This window comes from Cystoisospora suis, assembly GCF_002600585.1.
Source record: "Cystoisospora suis strain Wien I chromosome Unknown contig_595, whole genome shotgun sequence".
Taxonomy (NCBI): Eukaryota; Apicomplexa; class Conoidasida; order Eucoccidiorida; family Sarcocystidae; genus Cystoisospora; species Cystoisospora suis.
This window is the reverse complement of record NW_027153396.1, coordinates 36,957-59,649: the sequence shown is the minus strand read 5'-3', so window position 1 is coordinate 59,649 and position 22,693 is coordinate 36,957. Positions and strand designations below refer to the sequence as shown.

The following is a 22,693-nucleotide window of genomic DNA, read 5'->3' as shown; positions in this document are numbered from 1 at the left end:
GCTGGAGGATTTACAGCCGCTGCGTCGCGCGCCTCCTACCGAGAGCACAACTGTTTCGACCCGTCGTAGTGAAAGGTAGTCTCCGAGCTGAGCGCGCCAGGACGGTGTCATGTGCCGCATACGATGCTTGAGACATGTCTACCGCTCCACCATTTCTACTGTTGTGTTGCGAAGCGTTGTGGGTCGCCCATGAATCGCCATTCAGGGGGTCGTCCCCGCGACTACTGTAGTGGGCGATAGCGAAAGACGACACATGTGAGCTCTGACAGTACTCAGCTGTATGTGTACGTTGCGGAGTACCAGCAACAGCAGCTTCTCGACAACTGCCCGTCTTCGGACTAACTGCCCTCGACTCCCCACAGAACCGAGGAGAGCGACGAATGCTGCACCCGCCCACAAGATATATACGCTTCCAAGTGCGCCCGTGATTGGTTTCTCGCTTTCGACCTGGAGCCTGAACACAACACGTTGCTCCTACTTCTGCAGCAGATACTGAAGTGCCGCAACACTCAGCAGGCGATGACTATCATACATTCTGACGGGTAGAACTGCGGGAAAACTGGACGTGCTCCTAACATCATCTGCTGCTGTTTCAGAAGAGGCGAACCGACGACCCGGCCAACCCCGCCAAGCTGCGGTGAATCCAGACAATCCTATGTCTCAGAAATGCTACTTTGGCTGCCCTGCCTTTTGTTTTCGCCAGGCAGAATGCTCAGTTGATGCACAACGAACTGCGCTGACCGCAGGTTCGTTCAAAGCAGTGCTCGGACTAGACTCCGCTGCGGTACACTGCAGGGAGAGAGAGGGACTGGGTGTCGATGATTGCCCTCAGCATCACATGAATTTAATCATTTGGCTGTCGCATGCTCCGAAGGAACCGTGAGATAACTACCCCGGAAAAGATACGGCCGCCTTCGCCTGAAAAAAGGAAGCGAACCCCTAGTCAACGATTCCGCCGCCTCTGCCTGGGTGCTACGTCGTAAACAGCCCAAATTCAGTTGCACCGCTCGCGGTCCACACACCGTCCTACCGCAACGCATACCTAGTGACGTCCTGACCAGTTATCCAACTCGACTTGCAGACAAAAATCCATGGTATCAAAATACCGACAAAGTACAAACCCCACGCTCGGGACGCCACCTGGTCCTGCTGTCCAGACGAGTCTATGAGGCAAAACTGGCCGACAAGGAACACAGCCGTCAATTACGCTGCAAGGCGGAAAAAAAGACGGGTCCGAGAATCGTCACCACGATATATCGTAAGCGCCGTGCCGGAAAATCTCGCAACCGAAGCCGAGCAAGAGTTCAGCCACGAGACAACCTCAAGAGGTTGTCAGGAGTTTCCGCCGCCAATGTAGCGAAGATGGACGGGTGTCACAAAACCAACTGTAAAAGACACATCGTCGGGTTTACAACACAAGATGACACGGGAAATCTTTACTGACAGAAGAAAGACTGACCTACCTGCGGTTGCCCCACGTAACCAGGAAGCCTAGGCCTCACACATGTCGGTGCCGCCGGGGGTAAGCCTGTAACGGATCACCGGCAAGTATTTGGAATTACTGACCTAGATGCATCTCACTACCACGCCTGTGATTGAACGCCGCAGTTGAAGTGATGGGTGATCAGTGAGTGATCCGAAGGAGAAATCTTCCGCGCCCCGACGTTGCTGTATCTACAACATGCGTTGATGCCCTCACCCACTGCGTCTCTTGCGGTCTCTTTTTGACGCGCGCTGTTTCTTGTGCACCTGCTCGCTAACACCGTGACCTACAACCAAACCGTAGAAGGAATTAAACCTACACTGAAGTGCACAGTTGTGACGGAAAGGCGCACAAAAAAATGTTTCAATGATGCCGTCCCCCCTTTAGACCTGGTGGACGAAATCAGCTGATTCGCGATCCTGCATCAGGTCCTCAAAAATCAACAACGAAAAGTGATAGCCGCTTCGGACTTCCCCTCGGGGAGTTTTGTACGAGCGAGAGCACTCCCTCGCGGCAAGTAAGTGCTCCACTGACACATGACGAACACTATCGAATCAACATGACACACTTTCATCTTCACCCTGGAACACATAAGCACATACGCTAGACTGGCGGGCAATCGAGTGACAGGAGCCGTAAGTAGAAACGCGAGCTCGCCGCACTCAAGGCGGCCCAGGCTCATTACTTTGAGGAGGAAGTACTCCGCCGGACTGCTCTCCCACCAGCGGTAGCAATTCACATTCCAAAGCTTGTAGCCGTTGTTTGACGCATTGCATCGCACGAATCAGCTCGCGCTGACGCTTAGAAGGTCTGCAAAAGGGAAAAACAAGGCGCGAGGCCAAACGCAGCACCCTGACACGTACAGTGCTGAAGCTCCCTAGTTACCAAGAAACTTGTTCAATGGAAATAGGCACTCCGGTGAGTGCAGTCTTGATACCCCCTCAATTAGAGAAACAGCCCCAAAAGTACATGGCAACATGCGAGCGGCGGAGTTATGATTAGTGATGAGCTTCTTCGTACACTGCTTCACGAGACACTCCACGCTCAAGCAGCAGGGGACGAAAGTTTTGATAACGAAGTCCCTCCGAGAAAAGACAAGGCTCGCCCACCTACCCGATGTTCGCTCATTTTACTATGAAGAAAGAAGACAACTCTGAGTAAACCACGGTAAGAATGAACATGCCCTAGTAAGAAAAACACCTTGAGAAAGCTCAGATTCCTAGACCAGACGGGCCCCACTGGTGACTCTTTCCTATCGCTAGAAACAATCGTCATTACACTATACTCGCAATTTCTACACTGGCGACTTCTGCTCCGCTATGCACGCCCGACTTCAACGCAGAACTTTTTCTTCACCGTACTGACAGAAAGCCTTCGAGTTCCTGCTGACTTCAGCCATATCGTGACAACACACACACACGCATATACACCACGCTTAAGGGACGTGACTGCCTTGTAACCTACTGCTTGCTCAGCCGCCTCCACATACTGCGCAAGTTGTGTTTGATTGAGAGAGACTAGTCTCTCTCAATCAAACAACGAAGATACATCCATTTGAATAGTTTACCTCGGGGCTTTCCTTCTCGGTTGCTGCTGCTGCGACAAAGACGGAGTTGGTATTTGAAGAGAGCTCCCGCCAACCCGAGATGCTCCCCGACTCTCGCCTCCACCCCCCTCAAGGGTTTCCACTGCCGCACGTGCTGAATGACGAAAGAGAAGAAGAGAGAGAAAACAGCATCAACTGGGAACACTATGACTGGAACGATGTTACAACTGCAGTGTGCCCGCGACACTATAAGGACACGGCGTACACACGCATGACGACTGTGGAGCCATCTACAGCCGCATCCACCACCTACACCTTGTGACGCAAAGGACTGTCCACGCGACAGGCAGAACCGCACCTCACCCGCTCAGCACAAGCATCTTTTGGTCACGCACAACCGAATGAGTATACGAAAAAGAAGAGCCGTCACGAGCAACGAACTGCCCTGGGCAGTGAACCCTCCTCGTTTGAAGAGCTTGTGCCGCGCATCACTTCACTCCTTTCTAAACCCTCAGTACCACTGTATTAATCCGAAGAGCGCCACAGACAGATCGGCTCGCTATGAGTAAGCAGAACAACAAGTATCCTGTTCTGTTGTCTCACCATCCTCTTCACACCTCCCTGGTCGGGTTGTATGCTGGCTCTCCGCTTCACGGATATCGTTGCCGGAATCACGAGGACCGAGAAACTGAGAAAAACCACGTGAGGGACTTTCTACTCCAACTCCCCGCCCTCCTTCTTCGCCGAGCACCATCCCGGCGCCCCTCGATGGCAGTACCGAACCCTCCCCCGAAAGTACTGGCACAGTCGCGGCTCTTCCTATATTACCTCCCCCGCCTCCTGCTGCCCCACCATCAGTCCCTGCACGCGAGCCCCTTCCTGCCGCTGTCTCTTTGAGAAACGACACGGGTCCACAAGATGCCGCAGCGCCAAGAGCCGCTGCCAGTGCCTCAGGAGCGCTTCCACCTCCTTTTTTAGCCTGATGCTCTAGAAACGTGTATAGCCCGTACAACCATCGTAGTTCCTTAAGCTTTGCTACAGTTCCCTGCGTTTCATTTTCCGGACCACGTGAACCGCGTGAGGTAGATGCTAATGAAAGATCTTCAGCAGAACCAAGATGGGTAGAAGTCGTGTTGTCATGCGTTGCTGTCAGGTGATGTGCCTGTGCACCGCCGGCTGAGGCCACCCCCCACGATGGTGTCACCCCTGCGCTTTCAGGCACGGTAGTCCCACTACTCCTGTTCGGGGCAGGACCACGGGAACTGGAGTGAGAGAATCCCTCTGCTCCATATACATCCCCCTTGTTCAAGGCGCATGCAGAAAGCAGCCGACTGAACAGGTCTTCGGTAGCCTGTTGATGTGACCCACCCCCATTTGAGACGACCAATCCCATTTCTTCTGCAGAGGGACCACCGCCGCCACCGTGTCTCGTGCTGCTACTGCTTGTCCCCGATTGTTGAAACCGTTGTTTTCTCTGCAACGAACCTTTCATTCCACCCCGAGCTGTGCCGTCTCCCACCCCCGCCCGGCCACCGGAACAACTACTTGGTTCTCCTATGGGAAGAGACGCTTCAGAACGGCGTCCAGCAAGAGGGAGGTCCTCGCGAAGCGCGGGACTACTACTGCACGGTCTAAATCCAGGCTGAATCAAATCCGCTCGTAAGCAATCAACCAGTGCATTCAGTAACTCACGCTTCCCTTGTTCCCTTCCTGCCCGATAAGCTGCACTCGATGTCGGGGTAGACATGACTCTCGCTTGGCCCGCACCACAAGCCGGTGAAGTACTACTACCACTGGCAGGCTCCTTGCCACCATTATGACCTCCATCGTCAGACACCATCAGAAGCTGTTTCAGGCGATCTAGAAGGACAGCATGATTGGCTGGTGTTATTGTGGGTGATCCTGGCGCAAATCCCGAGCTAACACTTCCATAGCAGCCTTCTGCACTACTAACACCTGCTGGTGGGGCAGGGTTGAAGTCCCACCCTCTTGAAGCAAAGCAGGTGTTACTGTCTTCACTGTCATTTGGTCGAAACGTGCTCTGACTACTATTACTAACCCTTAGACTGCCGGCCACCCCACCCAGTGATGGGCGACGTTGACCTCTGCTCGACACACAGGCACCAGGTGGACTGCTAGTTGCTAGGATTCCGACACTACCCCTTGATTGTCTCTTCGACATAGCCGAGAGTCCCGCGCTCGGCGTACGAGAATTAAAACGCGTCAGTCCTGTGGGTGTACAGTTTGCCACCGAAGGGAATGGTTCCCGACCCTGCTGCTCAAGAGTCTTGCTTTCTGTTGAACGGACATGGTGTGGTGCACCTAAGGATAAGAGATAATCGGAATGGACACGCCTGCGATCCAGTTTAGATACAACGGGTGTTGCGGCTTCTCCAAGCTTGAAGAGACCTCCACGACTTCCTGTATTCGGCATGAAAGATAACGAGGGGAGGCGTGTATTACCGACAGAGGAAGCGAGATGCAAAGGAGAGTAATAGAAGCTGGATCCTCCGTCTGCTGTGTTTTCTGCTGTCGAAGTAGCCAAACTATTCTGAGATGGAAAACTGCGGGGAGACGAAGACACCGCCAATTCGCTTCCAGAACGGGAAAGGGCCGCTAGCTCATTGGCAAGTGAAAACACGAAGGAGCAAAAATCCTGATCCTGGCGTCCACCTCCACGACTACCGTCACCGGCAAGCGGACATGCTGACGACGATCCTGTTGACGGCGGAGGAGGCGCAGCAGTTCCGCAATGAAGAAGAGATCTCTCCCCACCAGAAGATGCGTCAGCCAACGTAGGGGGTGGCGGAGGAGGCGGGCCGCGGGAGACAGCTGTAGTAGAAGGTTGAGTAACCCAGAGCTGCGGTTGCATCTGTTGTACATACTGACGTCTCTGGTGAAGAAGGTGTTGCTGTCGCTGGCGTTGTTGAACGAGCCATTCCAGGCTTGGTACGGGAGGTACACTCGATTGAGCCACACTTTGTCCGCTCTTACTATGGCATGTCTCTGCATACCCATCACAACAATCTTGCAGGATCTTGGTTGATCTTTCTTCCTCCTCTCAGCCTACTAAGCCAGATAACCACTATCCCAGATACTGAAGCATCTCCTCGAAAACTTAAATGTCCACCCCTAGTTGCAATAATCCGGGGAGACTTCTTTCGGACCTCATACCATCACAGAGCAGTCTAAGTGCGAAGGTAAACCAATACCACTAGCAGCAAAAGAATATATACAATATGTAGATTGAAACTTGTATGACTTTCAACCAGCCTTGCATCTCTGTGCGAAAAAGACACCACAGTTCTTTCTTCCATTAGGGGAAACGGTGAGGAGTAAAAGAAACAAAACTCGACAGACAGACAGACCGAATTAGCGAACAACCCCATGATCGAAGTCGAACTCGCTAAGCAACGCACCCACAATGATCAGAACTATCTTTGACCTATCTACCCTCAATCTGTCTCCAAACCCCTCCTGTTTTTTGCGGACATGATCACCAAGAAACACAAACAACTCCAGAAAGCTCGGCTCCTTCTATAGCCTTCTCAGCTCGCAACACTTCAGAGGCTCTGACAGTCAAAATAACTGGCCTTACACAGTAATAACTACACGACATACTTCTCACCTTACCCGGGGAGAAATGACACAAAGAAAACAACTGCAACCGAAGTTAAAGTGAAACAGACGCATAATCCTACTGTGCTGGGGGAGTGAATTTAACCTCACCTGAATCATCCGCGCGACTCTCGAGAAAACTGAGGAGATTCTGCTGTTGGTGCTGATCCTTAGCGCCTGAGTGAAGACTCCCTCCCGAACGACAAGCGGAAAGAAGGGAAGCGGCTGAAGGAATGTTGTTGTTTTTTCTTTTCTCCAGAAACCCCATATCGAGCCCAGGGGGATTCTCGTACACTGATCCGCCTTGTCCTCCACTCTGACTTGGTTTCAGTAGAGGCGTGAGCACATCAGACCCATCTCGCCTGAACTGCATGACGTTTCCGGCAGATCGACCGTCACTCAACACTCTCTCAGTGCTACTATCACCCCCTTCTTCTAGTTCTCCAGAGATCCCACCGAAACCTGCTGCCTTCCCCTTCCCTGTCAACTGTCCCTCGAGAAATGCGCTAGAGAACGCGGGGTTATCCGATCTTCTCTCTGACAAAAGGGACTGGAACGTACTTCTATCTTCTTTACTCCACTGGCTAGGACACTCGACTCCGTCTCGTGTTTTGAGTGAATCATGCAGTGACGAGATGAGATCAGCATCCGGGGCTGGCCCTGAAGATCTGCCCAGCGTGCTGATGCCTTCTGATGCGCCGGAGCGAACTGCGCTATGCGCCGGGGCATTCTCCTCCCGTTCCTGTCCGCTGGAACGAGACAGACAAGACACTTCATTGGCAGATTGCCTACTACGGAGACAGACTCTGGAAGCCGAAAATGAACGACCAGAGTCTCTGTTTTGCTTTACTAGTGTGTATTCTCCCGGTCCTCCTGCGTCAATGGAAAAAGCCCGTCGTCGTCGTTGAGACTCACCTCCACTCCCCCCATGTAAGGTACAGTCTCGGTTCTTCACGGCATGTATCGGTTTTTCTTGTTCCCGGTCCTGTGGCCTGCATAAATGACTCGGCATTTTTGAATTTCTATGCAACAGGAGAGATCGGTAGAGCTCCTCTCGTAGGTCTGCGAAGTTCTTCCCTGCCATCTCCTGTTGGATTCTCAGGTGTTCTCTGTCCCCCCCCCCGCCCGCTCTTGCAAACTGTTTAGAGAAAGTATCAGAAATGTTTAACTGGTGTCCAGAGTGAGGGCCATCAGGAATGTTAGCCCCCTCCCATCCATTTACCCCCGCGCTCGCATCAGCACGGGTTATGAGATTGTCTAGCATCTTCCAGTCACACTCTGGTGGGGAGGAGGCTGCTGCTGCTGCTACACGGACAATCGATTCGAGTTCTTCTCCGTCACCTCTCTTCTCTGTTCCCGAACTGCTACTGCCTCTAGGAAGACGCTGAGGACCTTCCTCACCCCTAGTGGAGAAAAACGACATAGCACCTCCATCTGCCGCCGCTCCTCCATTTGCTGTCTCTCCTCCCTGACAGTGAAGGGAAGGATTCGACCCGAACACATCCCCTGTTGATCCCAGAAGAGACATCGGAGAACCTATCGAGTTTCTTCCACGAGGATAAAACGGCTGAGCATCGGGACGCAGTTGACCGGTGTCTCCGTTTGAAAAACTTTGCGAAAGCCCAGGAGAACTAGCGTACCCCAGAAGAGCTTTTCGTAGTAACGGTTGGGATAATGCTGATACCGCCTGCCCAGAAGGAGACAAAGCCCCCCCTAATCCTGGTGGAGGATAGTAACAAGGTAATCTGGGGTGGCCTGAATCCTCCTTGGAAATGACCGACTGAGGATTCCGATGTCGACATTCCAAGGCTTCGGAAGGAGATAAAGAAGTTCTATTGTGAGCAAGAAGAGAACCAGCCGAAGAAGCTTCAGGATCTTCACACTGTGCTCTTCCAGGCAAGAAAGACCACGATAACCCTTCCTGGTTCTCCCTGCTGTCACTGTTGTCACCAATATGCATAGGACCACAAGGAGACGAGACGGCAGAAGAAAGCTGCTGCTCAGTAGGGAAACTCAGCCTCCCGGGCCCGGGCTCAGTTGCCGGAGGGGCCGTAAGGAGAACTTGGCTGTTTTCTGCTGTGGACGCATGATACGCAAAGCATGAGAAATGTTCTTCTGAATCACCACCCGCTCCCCTCTTACCGCCTGTAGACAACGTCTCCGCACATCCAAGTCCTCCGCCACTACCCGGATCTCCATGGTGTAAACTAACAAAGGGAGTATTCAACTGTTCATTCAGCATAGCTAGACTGCTTTCTGCTGTTGTCTTCGACATGGAACCGGCATCTTGTTCCGTAAGGTACTCTATGGTTACCTTCCCAGCTGATCTACTACTTTGACCACCTTCGCTGTCGCCTGGGACCACTTCAGGGGACGGCAGACGACTGACCCCCTGTCTCTCTGATAGAGAGCCAGATAACGCGGGTGAACTGTGTGAAAGAGATACAGACTCCTTATATGAACCCTCTTTCTCTTCAGCTTCTTCCTCCCAAGATGGGGGAGTTAAGGAAAGCCACGACCCCCGATTCCTGACACCAGAACCCACTGCCGCGTTATTGTTGAACGCTGCTTGCGAAGCCGCCCCTGGTGGTGACTGTCTTTGGCGTGCATGCAGTTGAGCTAATAACCCCAGACTAGACCAGGTATGTAATTCGTTTGTGTCACAACGAGATGGGATAGCAAAAGAAATACTCGACATATTTAGTGTCCCAGTCGGCCGGGGGGGGACATCAGACCCACGCTGTAACCCCGCTACATCTATCCTACATTCCTCTGACGACACCGCCTCAACGGATTCAGTGCATCTTATTCTGATGTCTCCTCGTATCTGCTCCTGTCCAAGATCGAACGATGGACGAAAGTCGATTCCCGGGGGAGGACGAGAAAAAGGAACCTCCGTAGCATTCGAGCGAAGATGGCCATCTGCTGCGTGGTCTCGATGAGCACGGGGAACGAAGGAGAGTGTACCGTGGTCAGGTTCACCGCTCTCCTCCATGTGTCTCAAAAATCCCCCCTCTAACGGAGAACAAGAAGACGATCCTCCTGAAGTTCCAAAGCGCATAGCTGACAAATCATCTGCGTTGGCATCTTCTCCCTCTTGTGCCGAACGAGGAGGTGCTGCCATATTGGGTGTCCCTGACGTTGGAGGATTGTTAAGTGTGACCCCACTGTCCCTGTCCGATGAAGCTTCGCCCAATTGAGATTTGGCTGTTTCCCAACAAGACCCAGTATCCGACCAGGAACCTTCCGGTAGAAGAGACACCTCGTTGAAAGAAGGCTGAGTAACAGCTCGGGGAGGCGGCGTATCTGGACCGACCGTCTTATCTAAGGAAGAGCAAGTTAGAAAAATTCGCGATGCAGGCAAAGGGTGTGTGTGTGTATGACCTAATCCCCCCCCTGTGATCCCTCGGTCTGACCCATCATCCTTCGATTTGAACGACGGCGATGAGGAACATGGACGGAAAGAAGACGGTGGTAGGTGTGTCTTTGTGGATGGTGCTCTGCCACCAGCTCGATCACACTCTTCTTTCCTTCCTTTTTCACTGTGACCCCCCGAATGGGTGGATGGAATAGAAAGGCCATAAGAAGAAGACGGTCCTCCAGGACACACCTTCTCAGTCACTTTGGCGGCGTTTGCCGTAGCCAGTGTGCCACGTTCAAAGGACAGTGAGATTTCCCCGTCCGTAGTAAGTTTTTCAGTTAGCGAAGAGAAGGAAACTATTTCCGCTCCCGAGTAAGATGAATACGAGCCGGAAGCTCCACTCGTTACCGAGTGTGCGTTTGAACCGATCCCTGTAGTCTGGGCACCAGACCCGTCAGGTGGACACCCCTCAGGGCGACACGGCACAGTTTTGGTCTCGGATGAACCAGACGTCTCCGACTGCTGCAACATCGTGTTTCATGACAAAAAGACGACGATCAAGACGGAATGGAGTAAGAATACGTGAACGAAACTCATGCCCACCTTGGAGTCTAAGATTCAGAATGAACAGCTCTATTACAGACTGGAACGAGAGGCGCCCCTCACCCGTCGTCCTCGCGACACCCACAGGAATAGTGTCAAAGCATAGCAACTTGAGCCAAAGCAAACCGAAGAACCCTCTCTACGCAGCTCAGCTATGAGTTGCCGTGTGCGGCCGGTATGCAAGCCAATAGGGATGGACCACACCACGACGCGCAAGACTTCACACTGTCCCGGTCTAGAAAAAAAAAAACAAAAAGCATGTATGTACGCCCCTACGAAAGAAGCACAGAAAACAACCATGAAAAAACGCCCTCTTGGTTTCACCTAACTTGGAAACGAAACATTCCTTCTGAAAGACTGACTGCAGCAGCAGCAGCTAACAGTCGGAGCCCGGACGGACTCATGCCGTGACCGTATGCGCCTCACTTGCCTGGGTGAGAGGGCCTACAATCGCAATTAAAAAAAGGCACCGGCAAAATGAAACAGAAGAGCTCGCAGGTAAACTACCTGCCTGGTGTCGCCTTCAGAAAAGATAAGGAAAGAACTCCGGGCGCGAAAGCGGCCTGGCACGAGAGCAAGACCGTAAGCCACCCGGTAATCCTTTCACCGGCACCTAGTGATGACATATGAACAAATCGGCTACATATTTGATCGCAGGGACGAGCAAAACAGTGAACAGCGCGCAAACATACATACTTCCATTGGAATACGAAAAAGACGGATGATTTGTTGCCAGATGCCCAGGTCGGACAGAAGCAGATACGTGAAAAGCAGAAACCTAACACAGTCCTTGAGGGAAGACAACCTTCCAGCCACGACAGTAATATAGACGCATCAATGTCCCAAGCTGGGGGAGAAAAAAGGCTGCTACAATTGAAGGCAACTTGCTCCCCCGAACAAGTGTTGAAGCCACATAGGACTGGTGGGCCATTGAGCCTAAACTGCGCTAAAAGACCAAACAAACAGATCTGGCGTCTTCTTGCTGTCCATTGCATGAAAGTTAGCGGCAGAGGGATAAACTTCCTACAGCAAAATCAATCATAAATCTCCGCCGGTCAACACCCGTAGTAATACAGATCCGTCCCTGTCCGCTATTAGCGGGGGAGACCGACATATATAGAGGCCGTACAGAGGAAAAAAAGGCATGAGTGGGGTATCTGCTGCTCCCCTGTGGACAGGACATGAAAAAGGAAAGCCGAAGAAACACGCTGCGCGTCACCCATGGAAAAAAAAGACTTTTGCTGGACCAGAAGGCGACATGCAAAGAGGTGACAAACTGCTAGTACTACTTCGAGTACTAGGAAGAAACGGACTGGTGGTCGAGAACCACTCCGTCATTCTTTGGCCCTCGGCGGGACGCTAGAGATCGAAATTCACGCGGGTCGAGAAAATGCCACCTACAGACTATGCGTCCTGGCTTCCTCTCCCGTAGAATTTTTTTCTGATCTAATGCCAACGCTGGTAGCAACCATCCCTCAAGAATGAGGACGTTTCCGCTGGAAAGATATCGGCATGCACGCCTACAAAGAGACGGGAAGGAGCATCAACCACTGCAGCCAGCTGACTACGGACGTCGCGCGCCTGCCTCTCCGGGCGCAGAGAACTTCATTACACCGATGACGGCAGGTGGCGAAAACGTCTGTCTCGATTCTTGGAACAATAGGCCGCCAAGGGGGAAAAACGGCATTCGGAACACAGGATGAGAAATCCCAGCCGCGAATACAAATCTGTCGGAAGACTAAACGAGAAAGCGCCATGGAGGTGACCCGGCCATTGCCTTTCCCTGTAGCAGCTGGAGTGGGCCTCGTGTCTGGCATGCGGCCTCTGCAAAAGGAGGGTGGGCCTTCAGACCGTCTCGGTCGGGAGTACTCTACACCATAGCTCGTATTGCTGCAGGCTTCCAACGGATGGCCTGAAAGAGCACTTCACGTCACACCTACCTGGTCCTAGGCAACTTCATATATGCTCTTTCTCGGACGCTACATGGGGAAAGTGCCCAAGCCCCGCTGATGCTGCGCCCTTGTCGCGCCGTCGTGTTTCTCTGGCTGTGGGGATACCAGCATTCGTGTGCATCCCCGTACTGTTACCGTTGATATTTTCAAACTACTGTACAGGCTTGCACTGACGTACACGGGCGCGGCGTATCAGCATCCACGAATGTGTAAGGAGTGGGCAGCTCCCAATCAGCCGGCTGACGCGACACAACTGCTGGGCACTGCATTTAAGCCGATGTTCCAAAGGTGCAGCCGCCCTAAAGCCCTCGCCCTGGAACCAGGGTGGCTTTCGTCTCCGTGGCGTGCTGCCAGCCTGGTCGGCCATACGCCCGGGCCGGGTCGCGACCGGCAGAAGCTCAGCTGATGGTGGGTCCAGGGCTTTCCCGCGGCTTCGAGTGGAGCCTCACTTGTTGGTGCCCGTCAGCTTGTCCGGGGAACGGGCCTTCCGACCGTTCTGCAATAGGATCAGGCTCTCTGCTGGTTGGTTGCAGCGCGTAACCTTGCACTTCGACTGACTGTTCTAGCTGCGGCAACACGGCGGCTCTCGTGCATTCCTTGTTTCCCAGAGTTCGTCGTTTTCGGTCGCCTAAAACGCGATTGGGGAGAGCGTCCGTGGCCTCCCTACTGTTGCACAGGAAGTCCCGGCGTAGCTCGCCCGACGTCGGAACGCGGACAGTAGTGCGGTCCCTGTACGACACATTCCCGTACTTCAACACTTCTCCCAAACACGTTGAAGAGTGAAGCGGTTTCAGCTCTCTTCGGTGCATCTGCCAGCTTTTACTTCCCCTTCGCTTCATGGTAGCTTATGCATCGCGCGGCCGACTACCAAGCGCGCTCGCACTCTTTTCCCAAGGTTGGAGCAGCACTAACACGGTGTTTTTCAGTGTGTTACTTCACTTGACTTCCATTTACGTATTGGTGCTGAAGGCCACATCCGTGGCGGCTAAGTCATTCTTCAACATTCAAGGACCGGGACTTCGACAAGCTTGTGTCGACGTCTCCGTGTTGGGACCGCAAGGCCTATCCCGCGAGTGCCGTTATGTAGGTTCCTATTTGTGTGTCAACAGTGTTCCGGAGTACCGAGGCGTAATACTGTTCCCTCCGTGCAGTTGTGCCACGGCTTCGGTCGAGGTTTTATCTTGTTAGAATACTGTCCGGTAGATCTCCCCTTGTGCTAGCGCCCCTGGGTCGTCGGTCACCGGCCGGGTCCTCGAATTCGTGTTTCTTCGAGCCAGGCGCTATAGACAGAGGCAATCATGTGGCTGGTTCTTAACGTTTGTTGGCCGCTCTGACCAGACAGTATGGAAACAACAGGAGTGTCTCACCCAGATAGCCTACGCTGTTTTACGTTGCTTAACGGCGGTTCCCAGTCTGCGTAAGGTCGATGACCGAGCTCGTCTGTGACTGATGAGTCCTGCGTTCATTGTATTATCGCCAAGCAGAGGACCTACTTCCCTTACTTTTGGCATGACCACAGCCAACTGCGCCGCGAGCGACCATCCTGTGCGCAGGACCTCCGTTCTAACTTGGACTTCTCAAAGGCCTCTTCAGCCGATCTACTAGTATCTGGTGTCGAAGAGTGGTTCGTGTCTGGGTTACCTTCTCGTGTCGTAGTCTTAGTGCTGTCGTAATTTCTATTTGCTCTTCAGTCTAATGAGTCTCACCACAAAATCATTCAAGATGGAAGGCCATCCATGGAAAGGCATGTACGCACAGCAGGGGCGGCGGCGTCCCCCTGGTTACCGCCTGTCGGCTGCCTGTGTTCTTCTTGTAGTTATGGCGCTTTCTTCTGTTATTTGGACTTTTCAAAACGGCAGTCCAGCACTCCCCATTGTGCCATTCGCCTCAGCAGCTGAGGAGGAGAACTCCCCTGGTGTCACACTGAAACAAACGGGTCCGGTGTCTCGGCGTCTAGAATCAGTTGTTAAGAAAGCCATCAAGTACGCGGTGACCTGGCAGCCAGTGGAACGGGAGATGCCATCCATTAATATGGATAGGACCATATTTATAGCAGGGCGGCACATGGGAGACCGGCCTGCAGCATTTGAAGTGAGTCTCGAGGATGTTTTAATCCTGTTTTTTCGTTGGTTCACCTCTAAGAATACAACGGTATGGCCATCGCAGGGCCTAGTGGCAATGGAGGCTCTGAAACGGGAGCATACCCGTTATGGCTCCCAGATGGTGAAGGAATTCACACGAAAACAGGAGGAACCTGAGGAAGATGAAGAGAAGAAGAAGCAGAAGCTGTTACCGATCCACGTCTATTCTCAGATCGGAGCGTGCAATCGTCGTATTCGAGACTGGTTTTTTGATGGAAATACCTATCATCGTCGTGGGGCTGAGGCATTTCGCATTTCAGAGACCTTAACTGAGAAAGATGTGAGCTTCATGAGAGGTTTACCTTTCAGTACGCTTCGTATCGCACGGGGGGTTTTTTCTGAAAGAGTTCCGGAGGAAATTCAACATATCGAGCGAGAACTAGCTGTCCGGGGCGTCAAGACAATAGATCAATTGCTTTCACGGACCAACTTCATCGACATGTTCGTTCTCTTTGATATCTTCGATGAAATGTATTCACAAATCGACATTCTCAGTGAATATAAATCCAACTGGCAGAAATACAGAAGTGATAGATACAAACCTCCTCAGATTCCTCTAGGAGAATGGAAAGAGAAGCAGACGATACAAGAAATGATTCTTGACGAGAACTATCCGGACGCTTCCTTTCCGAAATGTACAACAGTTAAGTGTATGATGCGATGGACGTGGACAAAGACCCCGGAAAGAACGATTGAAGTTACAAAGAAAGACACGAACGCCCTCAAACTTCTTATTGTTGGAAGTACAGGAGTCACTAATGACTATGCCGATGCTGAACAGAGAAATCGAACTCTTCATAAGTACAAACAGATCGCTGGTGTCACTGAGCTTGAGACAACTGTGAAAGCGATGAAATCTTGGCATGAAAGAGAAAAAGCTGATGGGGTTCTTGGTCTTGGAGATCTTATTGGCATGCCAGGCCCGACAACGGTTCGCGATGAACGCTTTGATACCAAGTGGTATGATGTGTTCGTCAAGGTGCGTCCTTCGTATTCTTTCCCACAACAAGAGTGTCAGACCATACACACTTGGAGGTATTGTCTAGCAGAGATACTTCCCTTGACTCGGTGGCGGATGTGCGAGAAACAGGTGCAGTTAGTTACGCACCGCTGTCTGGTACAGGTAACTAAGTAACCGACTGCTACCCGGGGGAGCTAGAGGTACTCACTACTGACTCCTTGCCGGTCTTGCGAATGCTTACTTAGTAGCGAGACAGACAGACACCCGCTGTAAAGATCAACGACTTGCGGCATTTCATTCGGGGATACTGGGATACAAGCGAATGTGGGGTGGAAGTGCGCGCATGTGCGAAGATGCCACGCGGGCACGCATACAAGTCTAAGAGTGTCCGCTCCGAGTGAGAGCATGAATCGAGGTTTGACGACACTCTTCTCAAACATAGTAAAGACGGCCCGTCTGTCGCGTTTTGTGAAACGGAGTGTCTTCTAAAGGAGTGCGATCAGCAGTGAGACATGGCTGGTGGGGGGGGAAGTAACTTGCTTTCACTTACCTTGCGAGAAAAGAAGAAAACACGAGTCGTGAGTGTGAGTCCGCCCACCTACGCGCATAGCGCTCTAGATCCGCCCGTTACAGGATCAATCGAGTCCCAGCGCTCCTCAGTTCTGCAAGGATCTGTGTCTGGTGTTTTCATGGAAAGACTGCTCTGAGAGACCGTGCGGCTATAGCCACGTTCAAACGACAGTGTAGCCTACTTGTTGGTATCTGGAGAAGGCATGCAGACGCCTCGCTAGAACCCAATACTTAGATGAGAGGCTGGAGCAGCGGACGGGTACCTACCGTATATTGATATGTGCTTATACAGCGTTCATATGCATGTTGTACGTTCTTTCGATTCAGGACGGAGGCCTTGACGTACCCTGGCTCATGACTGTCGGAGATACAGAAGCGGTCCTGAACCCGTCTTCTCTAGTGCGATACCATTACTCGAACCAGCATAAGAACTGGCACATGCCAAATGACTATTACACGGTCACATACAAGTTCGGCTCGAACCTTACTTTGGCTAATGGCATGTACGAGGAAACGACTTTCAATGCAACAATCCTCAACATCAACACCTGGGATCTGCTTCTTGGAAACCCCGTAGGTAAGCGAACGAAGAAGGTACAACACTGCATGCAGTTTTCTTAGAGAGGGTCTTCTCTGTTGATGTAGTATGCTCTCCTCCGTTGATGTAGTAGAATGCTATGCCGTGGTGATCGCTCAAACAATGCAGTCAGAAACAAGCACTTCTCCTAGGTATCATCTGAGCCTCATGTATGTGCTCAGTCATGCTCAGGAACGGCTGTACGACTTTTTCACGAGTCAAGGAAAACGTCATATCAATATATATACATACGGCTGACTTCAGTCTGTCTAGACAGTATAAGTATATATATTTGTTGACTTACATACATACCTCTTGAATTGTCTATCTCTACGTGTATCGTGGGGTAAGCCCTTGTTAAGCTTCACTAACTCCTGGCAGGTTTGTGACCTAACCAAGTGCGTAGTCCCGCTTAGCTATCCTCGTCGGCGCGAGCACAACAAGAGACAAACATCCAATAAAACCCAATTAGCATAGATACCTACAGTGAGAATGCGCTGTACTCGTGCCAAGGGAAAGATCTAAGTAAGAAGGTCTCCAGTAACAAGATCACAGACATGTATTATGTATCACTCATTCATTTCCTTCCTCATGTGCCGGTGCTTCGGTTTGCTTTTCAGCGAACAACATGCAGTCATGGACGACGAAGCTGGCATGGCTGAGCGAGCAGTTATATCAGGCGACGCAGAGGAATTCTACCTGGCTTATTGTAACAGGACATCATCCCCTGCTTTCGACTGGGCCAGAGGCTGAGCAAGCGCGCCTACAATACGTTGATGACGTGTACAGGAATAGACGGCCAGCCGGACTCGAGACTTTCATGATCAACGTGCTGTTCTTACACTACCAAGTAGATGCATATGTCAGCGCACACGACTACTTCATGGATTTCAACTCCATAACAGATGAAGACCGTAACGTCACAGTCAACTTCATTACGAGTGGAGCAGCGTCACGACTCCTACACAAGGATATTGGACGAGGATGGATTGGTCGTTTACGGGGGTCTCTGTATCCAGTCTTTTGCTGGATGGGCCGTAAGATTCTTTTCGCAGTCAATCCTGGGGGATGCAGACCTCAACAAAGAGAGTTGGACGCCCCTGATCGATTCTTCGTACAATCTCAAGGTGGCAAGTTCAAGGTCACTATCGAGGAGCGTGTGACAAAAGCTACCGGTTTCGCGGCAATGAAGCTAACACGGGACTACATGATTGTCGACTTCGTCGATGCTGCACGTAACAAGTCCGCAGTCCACAAGGTGCATCGGCGAACCAATCGAGACGGCCGTGATATCAAATTTCTAGACCCATGGGCCGAAGCAGCACTGAGATACGAGGAGCTTCTAGTTGAACGCCAGGCCTTTGAGTGGGAGAACGCGGACAAGATTGAGAAGGAAATTCTTTTCTCTCGGCGTTGTCCTACCGTCGCGGCCCGCGTACAGTTCTTCAGAACAGAGATGAATGAACTGGTAGACCAATATAATGATCTCGCTCAACAAAAAGACTCTTTCGAAGTCATGGATGATGCTTCCCGTGAAGCCATGCAAGCTCAGGGCACCAATGTCCCCCAGAAAATCCATCAGCTGATGTCAGAGATGTATGTGATTGCCGCTGACCATCTGAAGCTTGAGAAGCGATACAAGGAAGCTCTCGAACTCAAAGAGAACATGCCGGAAACAGAAGATCCTCGGTACAAGCAGCTCTTTGAGTTAGAGCGACAATACGTGACCACACGTAAGGAGCGTCGCAAGCTCACGGCAATGTTCCAGTCAGATGGCTACTTCCCTGACGCCAAGGATGAGGAGAATCTCGAAAAGGCCATTCTAGAGATGAAGCTCTTGCGCAAAGCTATGGATGACTTGGAAGCCGAGATGAAGAAGTATCCTGATCCCGAACAAAAGAAGAAAGCCGATGAAGCAAAGAAGCAACGTCAGAAGGAGAAGGGCAAGCCAGCGCCCAAACCGGTGGACTACAAGCCGCTCGACACATCGCTGTTAGCTCGCATTCAGCGCAAGGAGGTACTATTGCGCAAGCACCACGCTGTATTGCGACGCCTCAAGAAATATCCACAAGAGGAATTGAAGAACATGAGGGCAGAGATCGATATTCTCAAAAAACAAGAAAAGGCCATCAAGGCAGAGCTCTTCCGATTACGCCAACTAAACGAACGAGCACACAAGCCTATGCGGCCAGCGGATGTATGGGACAAATTTCAAATCAAAGATGAGCTCGAGACAAAGCTGCGGCAGATGCAGGCCTACCTTGCTGAGGTAGCACGAATGCCTGTGGCGGAGAGACATTCCCCTGAATTGCAAGAAGAGCTTGATACACTTGAAACTCAGCGCGCTTCAACAGAGGCCGAGCTAACGGAGATTGTTGACGAGCTCGCGGAGAGGCATCCTACAGAGCTCCAGCAGAAGTTTTTGCAGCTGAACTCAGAATTGCACAGGACAGAGCTGGTGCTAGAACAACGGAGAAAGCTGTCTCCGGAAGAGCTTGCGCTACCTCAGGTTGCAGCTGCACTGAAAGCCGCAGCCGAGCGAAATGAAGTGCTTCAAGCGGAAGTGGAGAAGCTGCACGAGCAGGTACGTGTTGAGCTGAATGAAATGGAGGATAAGTGGGAGCAAGAGATGCTCGCGAAGGGCTACAGAATTGAAGGCGACGTCATTATCGGTCCTGAGGTAGAACAGCTATCGCCTGAGGAACAGAGCTCTGTGGCAGGCACGGGGGATATCGAGAAAGCGACGAAAGCCATGCAGGAGCTGGATGAGGCTAAGAGTACTGTTGCTCGACTAGACGAGATGCTTAAGAACGCAGAAGGCGCAACCCCAGAACAACTCAAGGAAATGGAGGAGCTGGCAGGCCCGCTTGACGAGCTGACGAAACAGAGAGAGGAGGCCCAGCAAAAGGTGGATCAGCTGCAGAAAGTCGTAGACCAAGACGTTCATAGGATAGAAGAGAAACTTTCTGAGGAAAAGGACGAAACAGACCAAACGGGGGACAAAGAAACTGACACAGCGGGGTCGACAAGCAGCGGAGAGAACCCGGAGACCGGAGATGCAGCTAGCGCACCAACGGAGGGCAGCACAAGCAGAAGGCTCGCAGAGATCATGGAACTCTTCAAAGAGAAGAGAGAGCCGTCGCCATATAAAAAGCTGGAAAAGATTGACTTGGGTCCCGTGGACAGTTGTATGCAGATGCCGATGCTAGATGCGGCGGTGTCACGTGTCTTAAACCCAGTGAGCGACGAAGAGACGAAAGAGAAGTGTGTATACCAGCTGGCCACTAGCGCGTACAGGCAGCAGTTGAGGTTTATACACAGAGGTTTGTTTTTCTCGAGGAGTCCACAGGGCATAACTCCCTCCACGTATGAACAGCCTTCTGTTCATGTGGCGCGGACGTGGTCGAGGTATTTCGGGTACACCCACCCAACACGGTTTAAGTCGACTATGCTTGACCTCCGCTCAAAGCTCCGCCAAGTCCACAAGGACTTCAAGCTCTTCAGCTTCAAGGGCGCGATGAAGATGGAAGAACAAGAAGCTGCGCGTCGCCGCGAAGAAGAGTCGCTCGTGGCTGGGGACCAAGACATTGAGGTCCGAGAACAGGACATTGACATGGACAAACCGAAGCTCACCGACGAAGAAGCAAAGCTTCGTGACGAGATTGAAAAGCTCATGGCCCAAGCTCGTCGTGAGAAAGAAAAAGCCAAGCAGAAAGGGGAAGAGGAAGCGCGGCAGAGAGAGCTAGAAGACGAAGAAGAGGATGGCTTGGAGGGCCAAGATATACCAGTTGATGAGCTCGATGAGTTGGACAACTAACAACTAATCCTCTCGCCGCTCTTGTACAGGTTCTATATTATTATTATTCTTCCTTTGTTTGCTCTGACCATCCACGGTTTCCGAAGAAGGTAGAAGATGTGCATATGTCTGAGTGTCTGGGTTGGAGCCACTATTTCAGTAGCCAGCCAGTGTGGAGTGAGAACGAAGTCTCATGCACGGCGTGCAAGTCGGCTTTCGGCCCAATGTGTAGTCCACTTGGCCCGGCGTGTACAGAGGCTGAGCGTGTCCTACATTCCAACATTTCAGTAGGACACGTTCTGCATCTTGTTCTTTATGTGGAACTCGGGACAGCACGTACTGTGCGACATTAAGAAAGGCCTTTGCAAGGTTCACACCCAGTATACGCGTCCCCAGGAACGGTCAAGACTCTCTTTGTAACCCTGAACAGTTAGGGAAACGGCAACACCGAGCGGCGTCGGCCGTTGTTTTCCCGAATCAGAGAAAGTGGTCGTCCGCCACGTCCAAAGCTGTGCTGCCGGACTGTTGGACTTAGAGCAATGAAAACCATCCGGGGTGGCAGCCGTTCTCGTCTTAGTCAAATTCTCGGGTTCAGCGCAGGCAGGCCACTCCACGCCGAAATTCCTGATTAGAATAGCATTGACTCTCACAAGTAGCGTTCGTCCACTTCCATACCGTTTCCGAACCAAACAGTGGTGCACACTACGAGACCTGCGCCGCAAGAAAATAGAGTGCGGGGTTCGGGTGCTTTTGCTTATGGGCCCCTACTGACTCTGACGCGGCAGCTCCAGATTCCGATGGCACTTTAGTATCTGTGGATAAGAATACTCTTCAAGTGGTATCGAAAAGCGACCCCGGGAAGGCGTAGTCCGTGGTGTCTAGGTGGTTAGACGACGCGGGCCTTGGATTCAACAGTGTAGCGGTGACAGGTCGGACAGTGTGACAGGGAACTCCTTGAGTAGGGTGGAGTTTCAGACTCAGAGATAACGCGCAAGTGTCTTCTCTCTTGCGGGCGCCCCCCCCCTTTGTCGGGGGGCCCGCTTTCTGCTTTGTTTGCAAGACCCGCCTGCCGCCGTTGGCGACTCATAATGGGTCCATGTGTACTGACCGGAGTGCCGCGTTCCGCGCGAATTTCACAAGTCTACCGGTCTCGACGGGCAAACAGTAAGCGGAAAGTAACTTCTTGGGTTTCGAAAGCGAGGCGTGCACGCGGTTCCAGGGACAACGTTTCGCCGTCTATGCGCCCGTTACGCTTCGTCCTCGTGATCTAGCGAGGTAGGGAGTATCTTCGCGCACGTCGACCGCTTACTGGAGAGCAAGGCGAACAGCAGGTGTGAGGCGAACAGCAGGTGTGAACGTCGCTGCACAGATACAAGGATTCGTGTATATCACCGTTCCGCCGGCGGGAACCACCCCTTGTACGTGGGGCGTACTTCCCAGCGGAGTCCCCCGCAGATGATTCAGCTGCTTCGCCGAAGACTGAATTGCTGGGCTGCTTGCAACTCTGTCTTGTAGAAATCGACACCTTCCGTGCCGCTGTGACCCCTCCACCCGCAGACGGAAGGTCTTCTTGTGAGTGGCATGACGTTTGCGGAACCCGTAGCCCTAGATGCGCGACCTGTAGAATCTATGGAATATCCTACGACGAACAGCTGTACACAGGCAGGCAGTATCCAGCATGCATTCGTCAAGGCGCGGCCGGCATCCTGACTAGCCGTTCAGAAGCACCCCCGTGCACCACCGCGCGGGGGCTGGGGAACCTGCATCTGCTTGAGTTGTTTGAATAGTCCGTACGCCGAGGTGAACAAGCGAGCAGCTCATAGCCGCTGAATGCGTTGACTTCCGGCGAGAGGGGGAAGAGTGGCAGTGATCCAACTGAGTTCACTCCACTGTAGCCCGGCGGTGATCCACTTTGCCTTGAATTGAATCTGGTTAGTCGCCGTATCTTTGTGACGGGTGAATAGGGCCCTCCTGCTGTATACCCGATACCACCCGGCGAGCAGCGTAATAGATTCCCTCACCCGAAGCGCTCCACTCGCCTGTATGCACAGCCCAGTTGTGCGTTCTAGACTAATAGGCGATCCT

The 22,693-nt window shown here is 52.2% G+C and overlaps 2 protein-coding genes across 2 annotated transcripts; one reads left to right on the top strand and one right to left on the bottom strand.

Annotated features, from left to right (window-relative positions):
- Positions 1–986: 986 nt before the first annotated feature.
- CSUI_001491 (uncharacterized protein) lies at positions 987–12,758 on the bottom strand. The gene is made up of 4 exons (XM_068061697.1): positions 6,759–12,758; positions 3,633–6,035; positions 3,051–3,183; positions 987–2,293 (listed from the first exon to the last, which is right to left on the bottom strand). Exons 1-4 carry the CDS (start codon positions 10,537–10,539, stop codon positions 2,146–2,148), a joined length of 6,465 nt encoding a protein of 2,154 aa, XP_067926334.1. The 5' UTR covers positions 10,540–12,758; the 3' UTR covers positions 987–2,145.
- Positions 12,595–20,860, top strand: CSUI_001490 (acid phosphatase). Its single transcript, XM_068061696.1, has 3 exons — positions 12,595–15,683; positions 16,563–16,812; positions 17,433–20,860. The coding sequence occupies exons 1-3, from the start codon at positions 14,259–14,261 to the stop codon at positions 20,627–20,629; spliced, it is 4,872 nt and encodes a 1,623-aa protein (XP_067926333.1). The 5' UTR covers positions 12,595–14,258; the 3' UTR covers positions 20,630–20,860.
- The last annotated feature ends 1,833 nt before the right edge of the window (positions 20,861–22,693 follow it).

What these genes read in the sequence shown, in the direction of transcription:
- CSUI_001491 (XM_068061697.1), bottom strand. Translation starts at nt 10,539, where the DNA reads ATGTTGCAGCAGTCGGAGACGTCTGGTTCATCCGAGACCAAAACTGTG. An exon ending in GAGTCGCGCGGATGATTCAG is followed by an intron (nt 6,036 to 6,758) that starts GTGAGGTTAAAT and finishes ATGGGTATGCAG; the next exon opens with AGACATGCCATAGTAAGAGC. An exon ending in AGGGAGGTGTGAAGAGGATG is followed by an intron (nt 3,184 to 3,632) that starts GTGAGACAACAG and finishes TTCGTCATTCAG; the next exon opens with CACGTGCGGCAGTGGAAACC.
- CSUI_001490 (XM_068061696.1), top strand. Translation starts at nt 14,259, where the DNA reads ATGAGTCTCACCACAAAATCATTCAAGATGGAAGGCCATCCATGGAAA. An exon ending in GGTATGATGTGTTCGTCAAG is followed by an intron (nt 15,684 to 16,562) that starts GTGCGTCCTTCG and finishes CTTTCGATTCAG; the next exon opens with GACGGAGGCCTTGACGTACC. An exon ending in GCTTCTTGGAAACCCCGTAG is followed by an intron (nt 16,813 to 17,432) that starts GTAAGCGAACGA and finishes TTTGCTTTTCAG; the next exon opens with CGAACAACATGCAGTCATGG.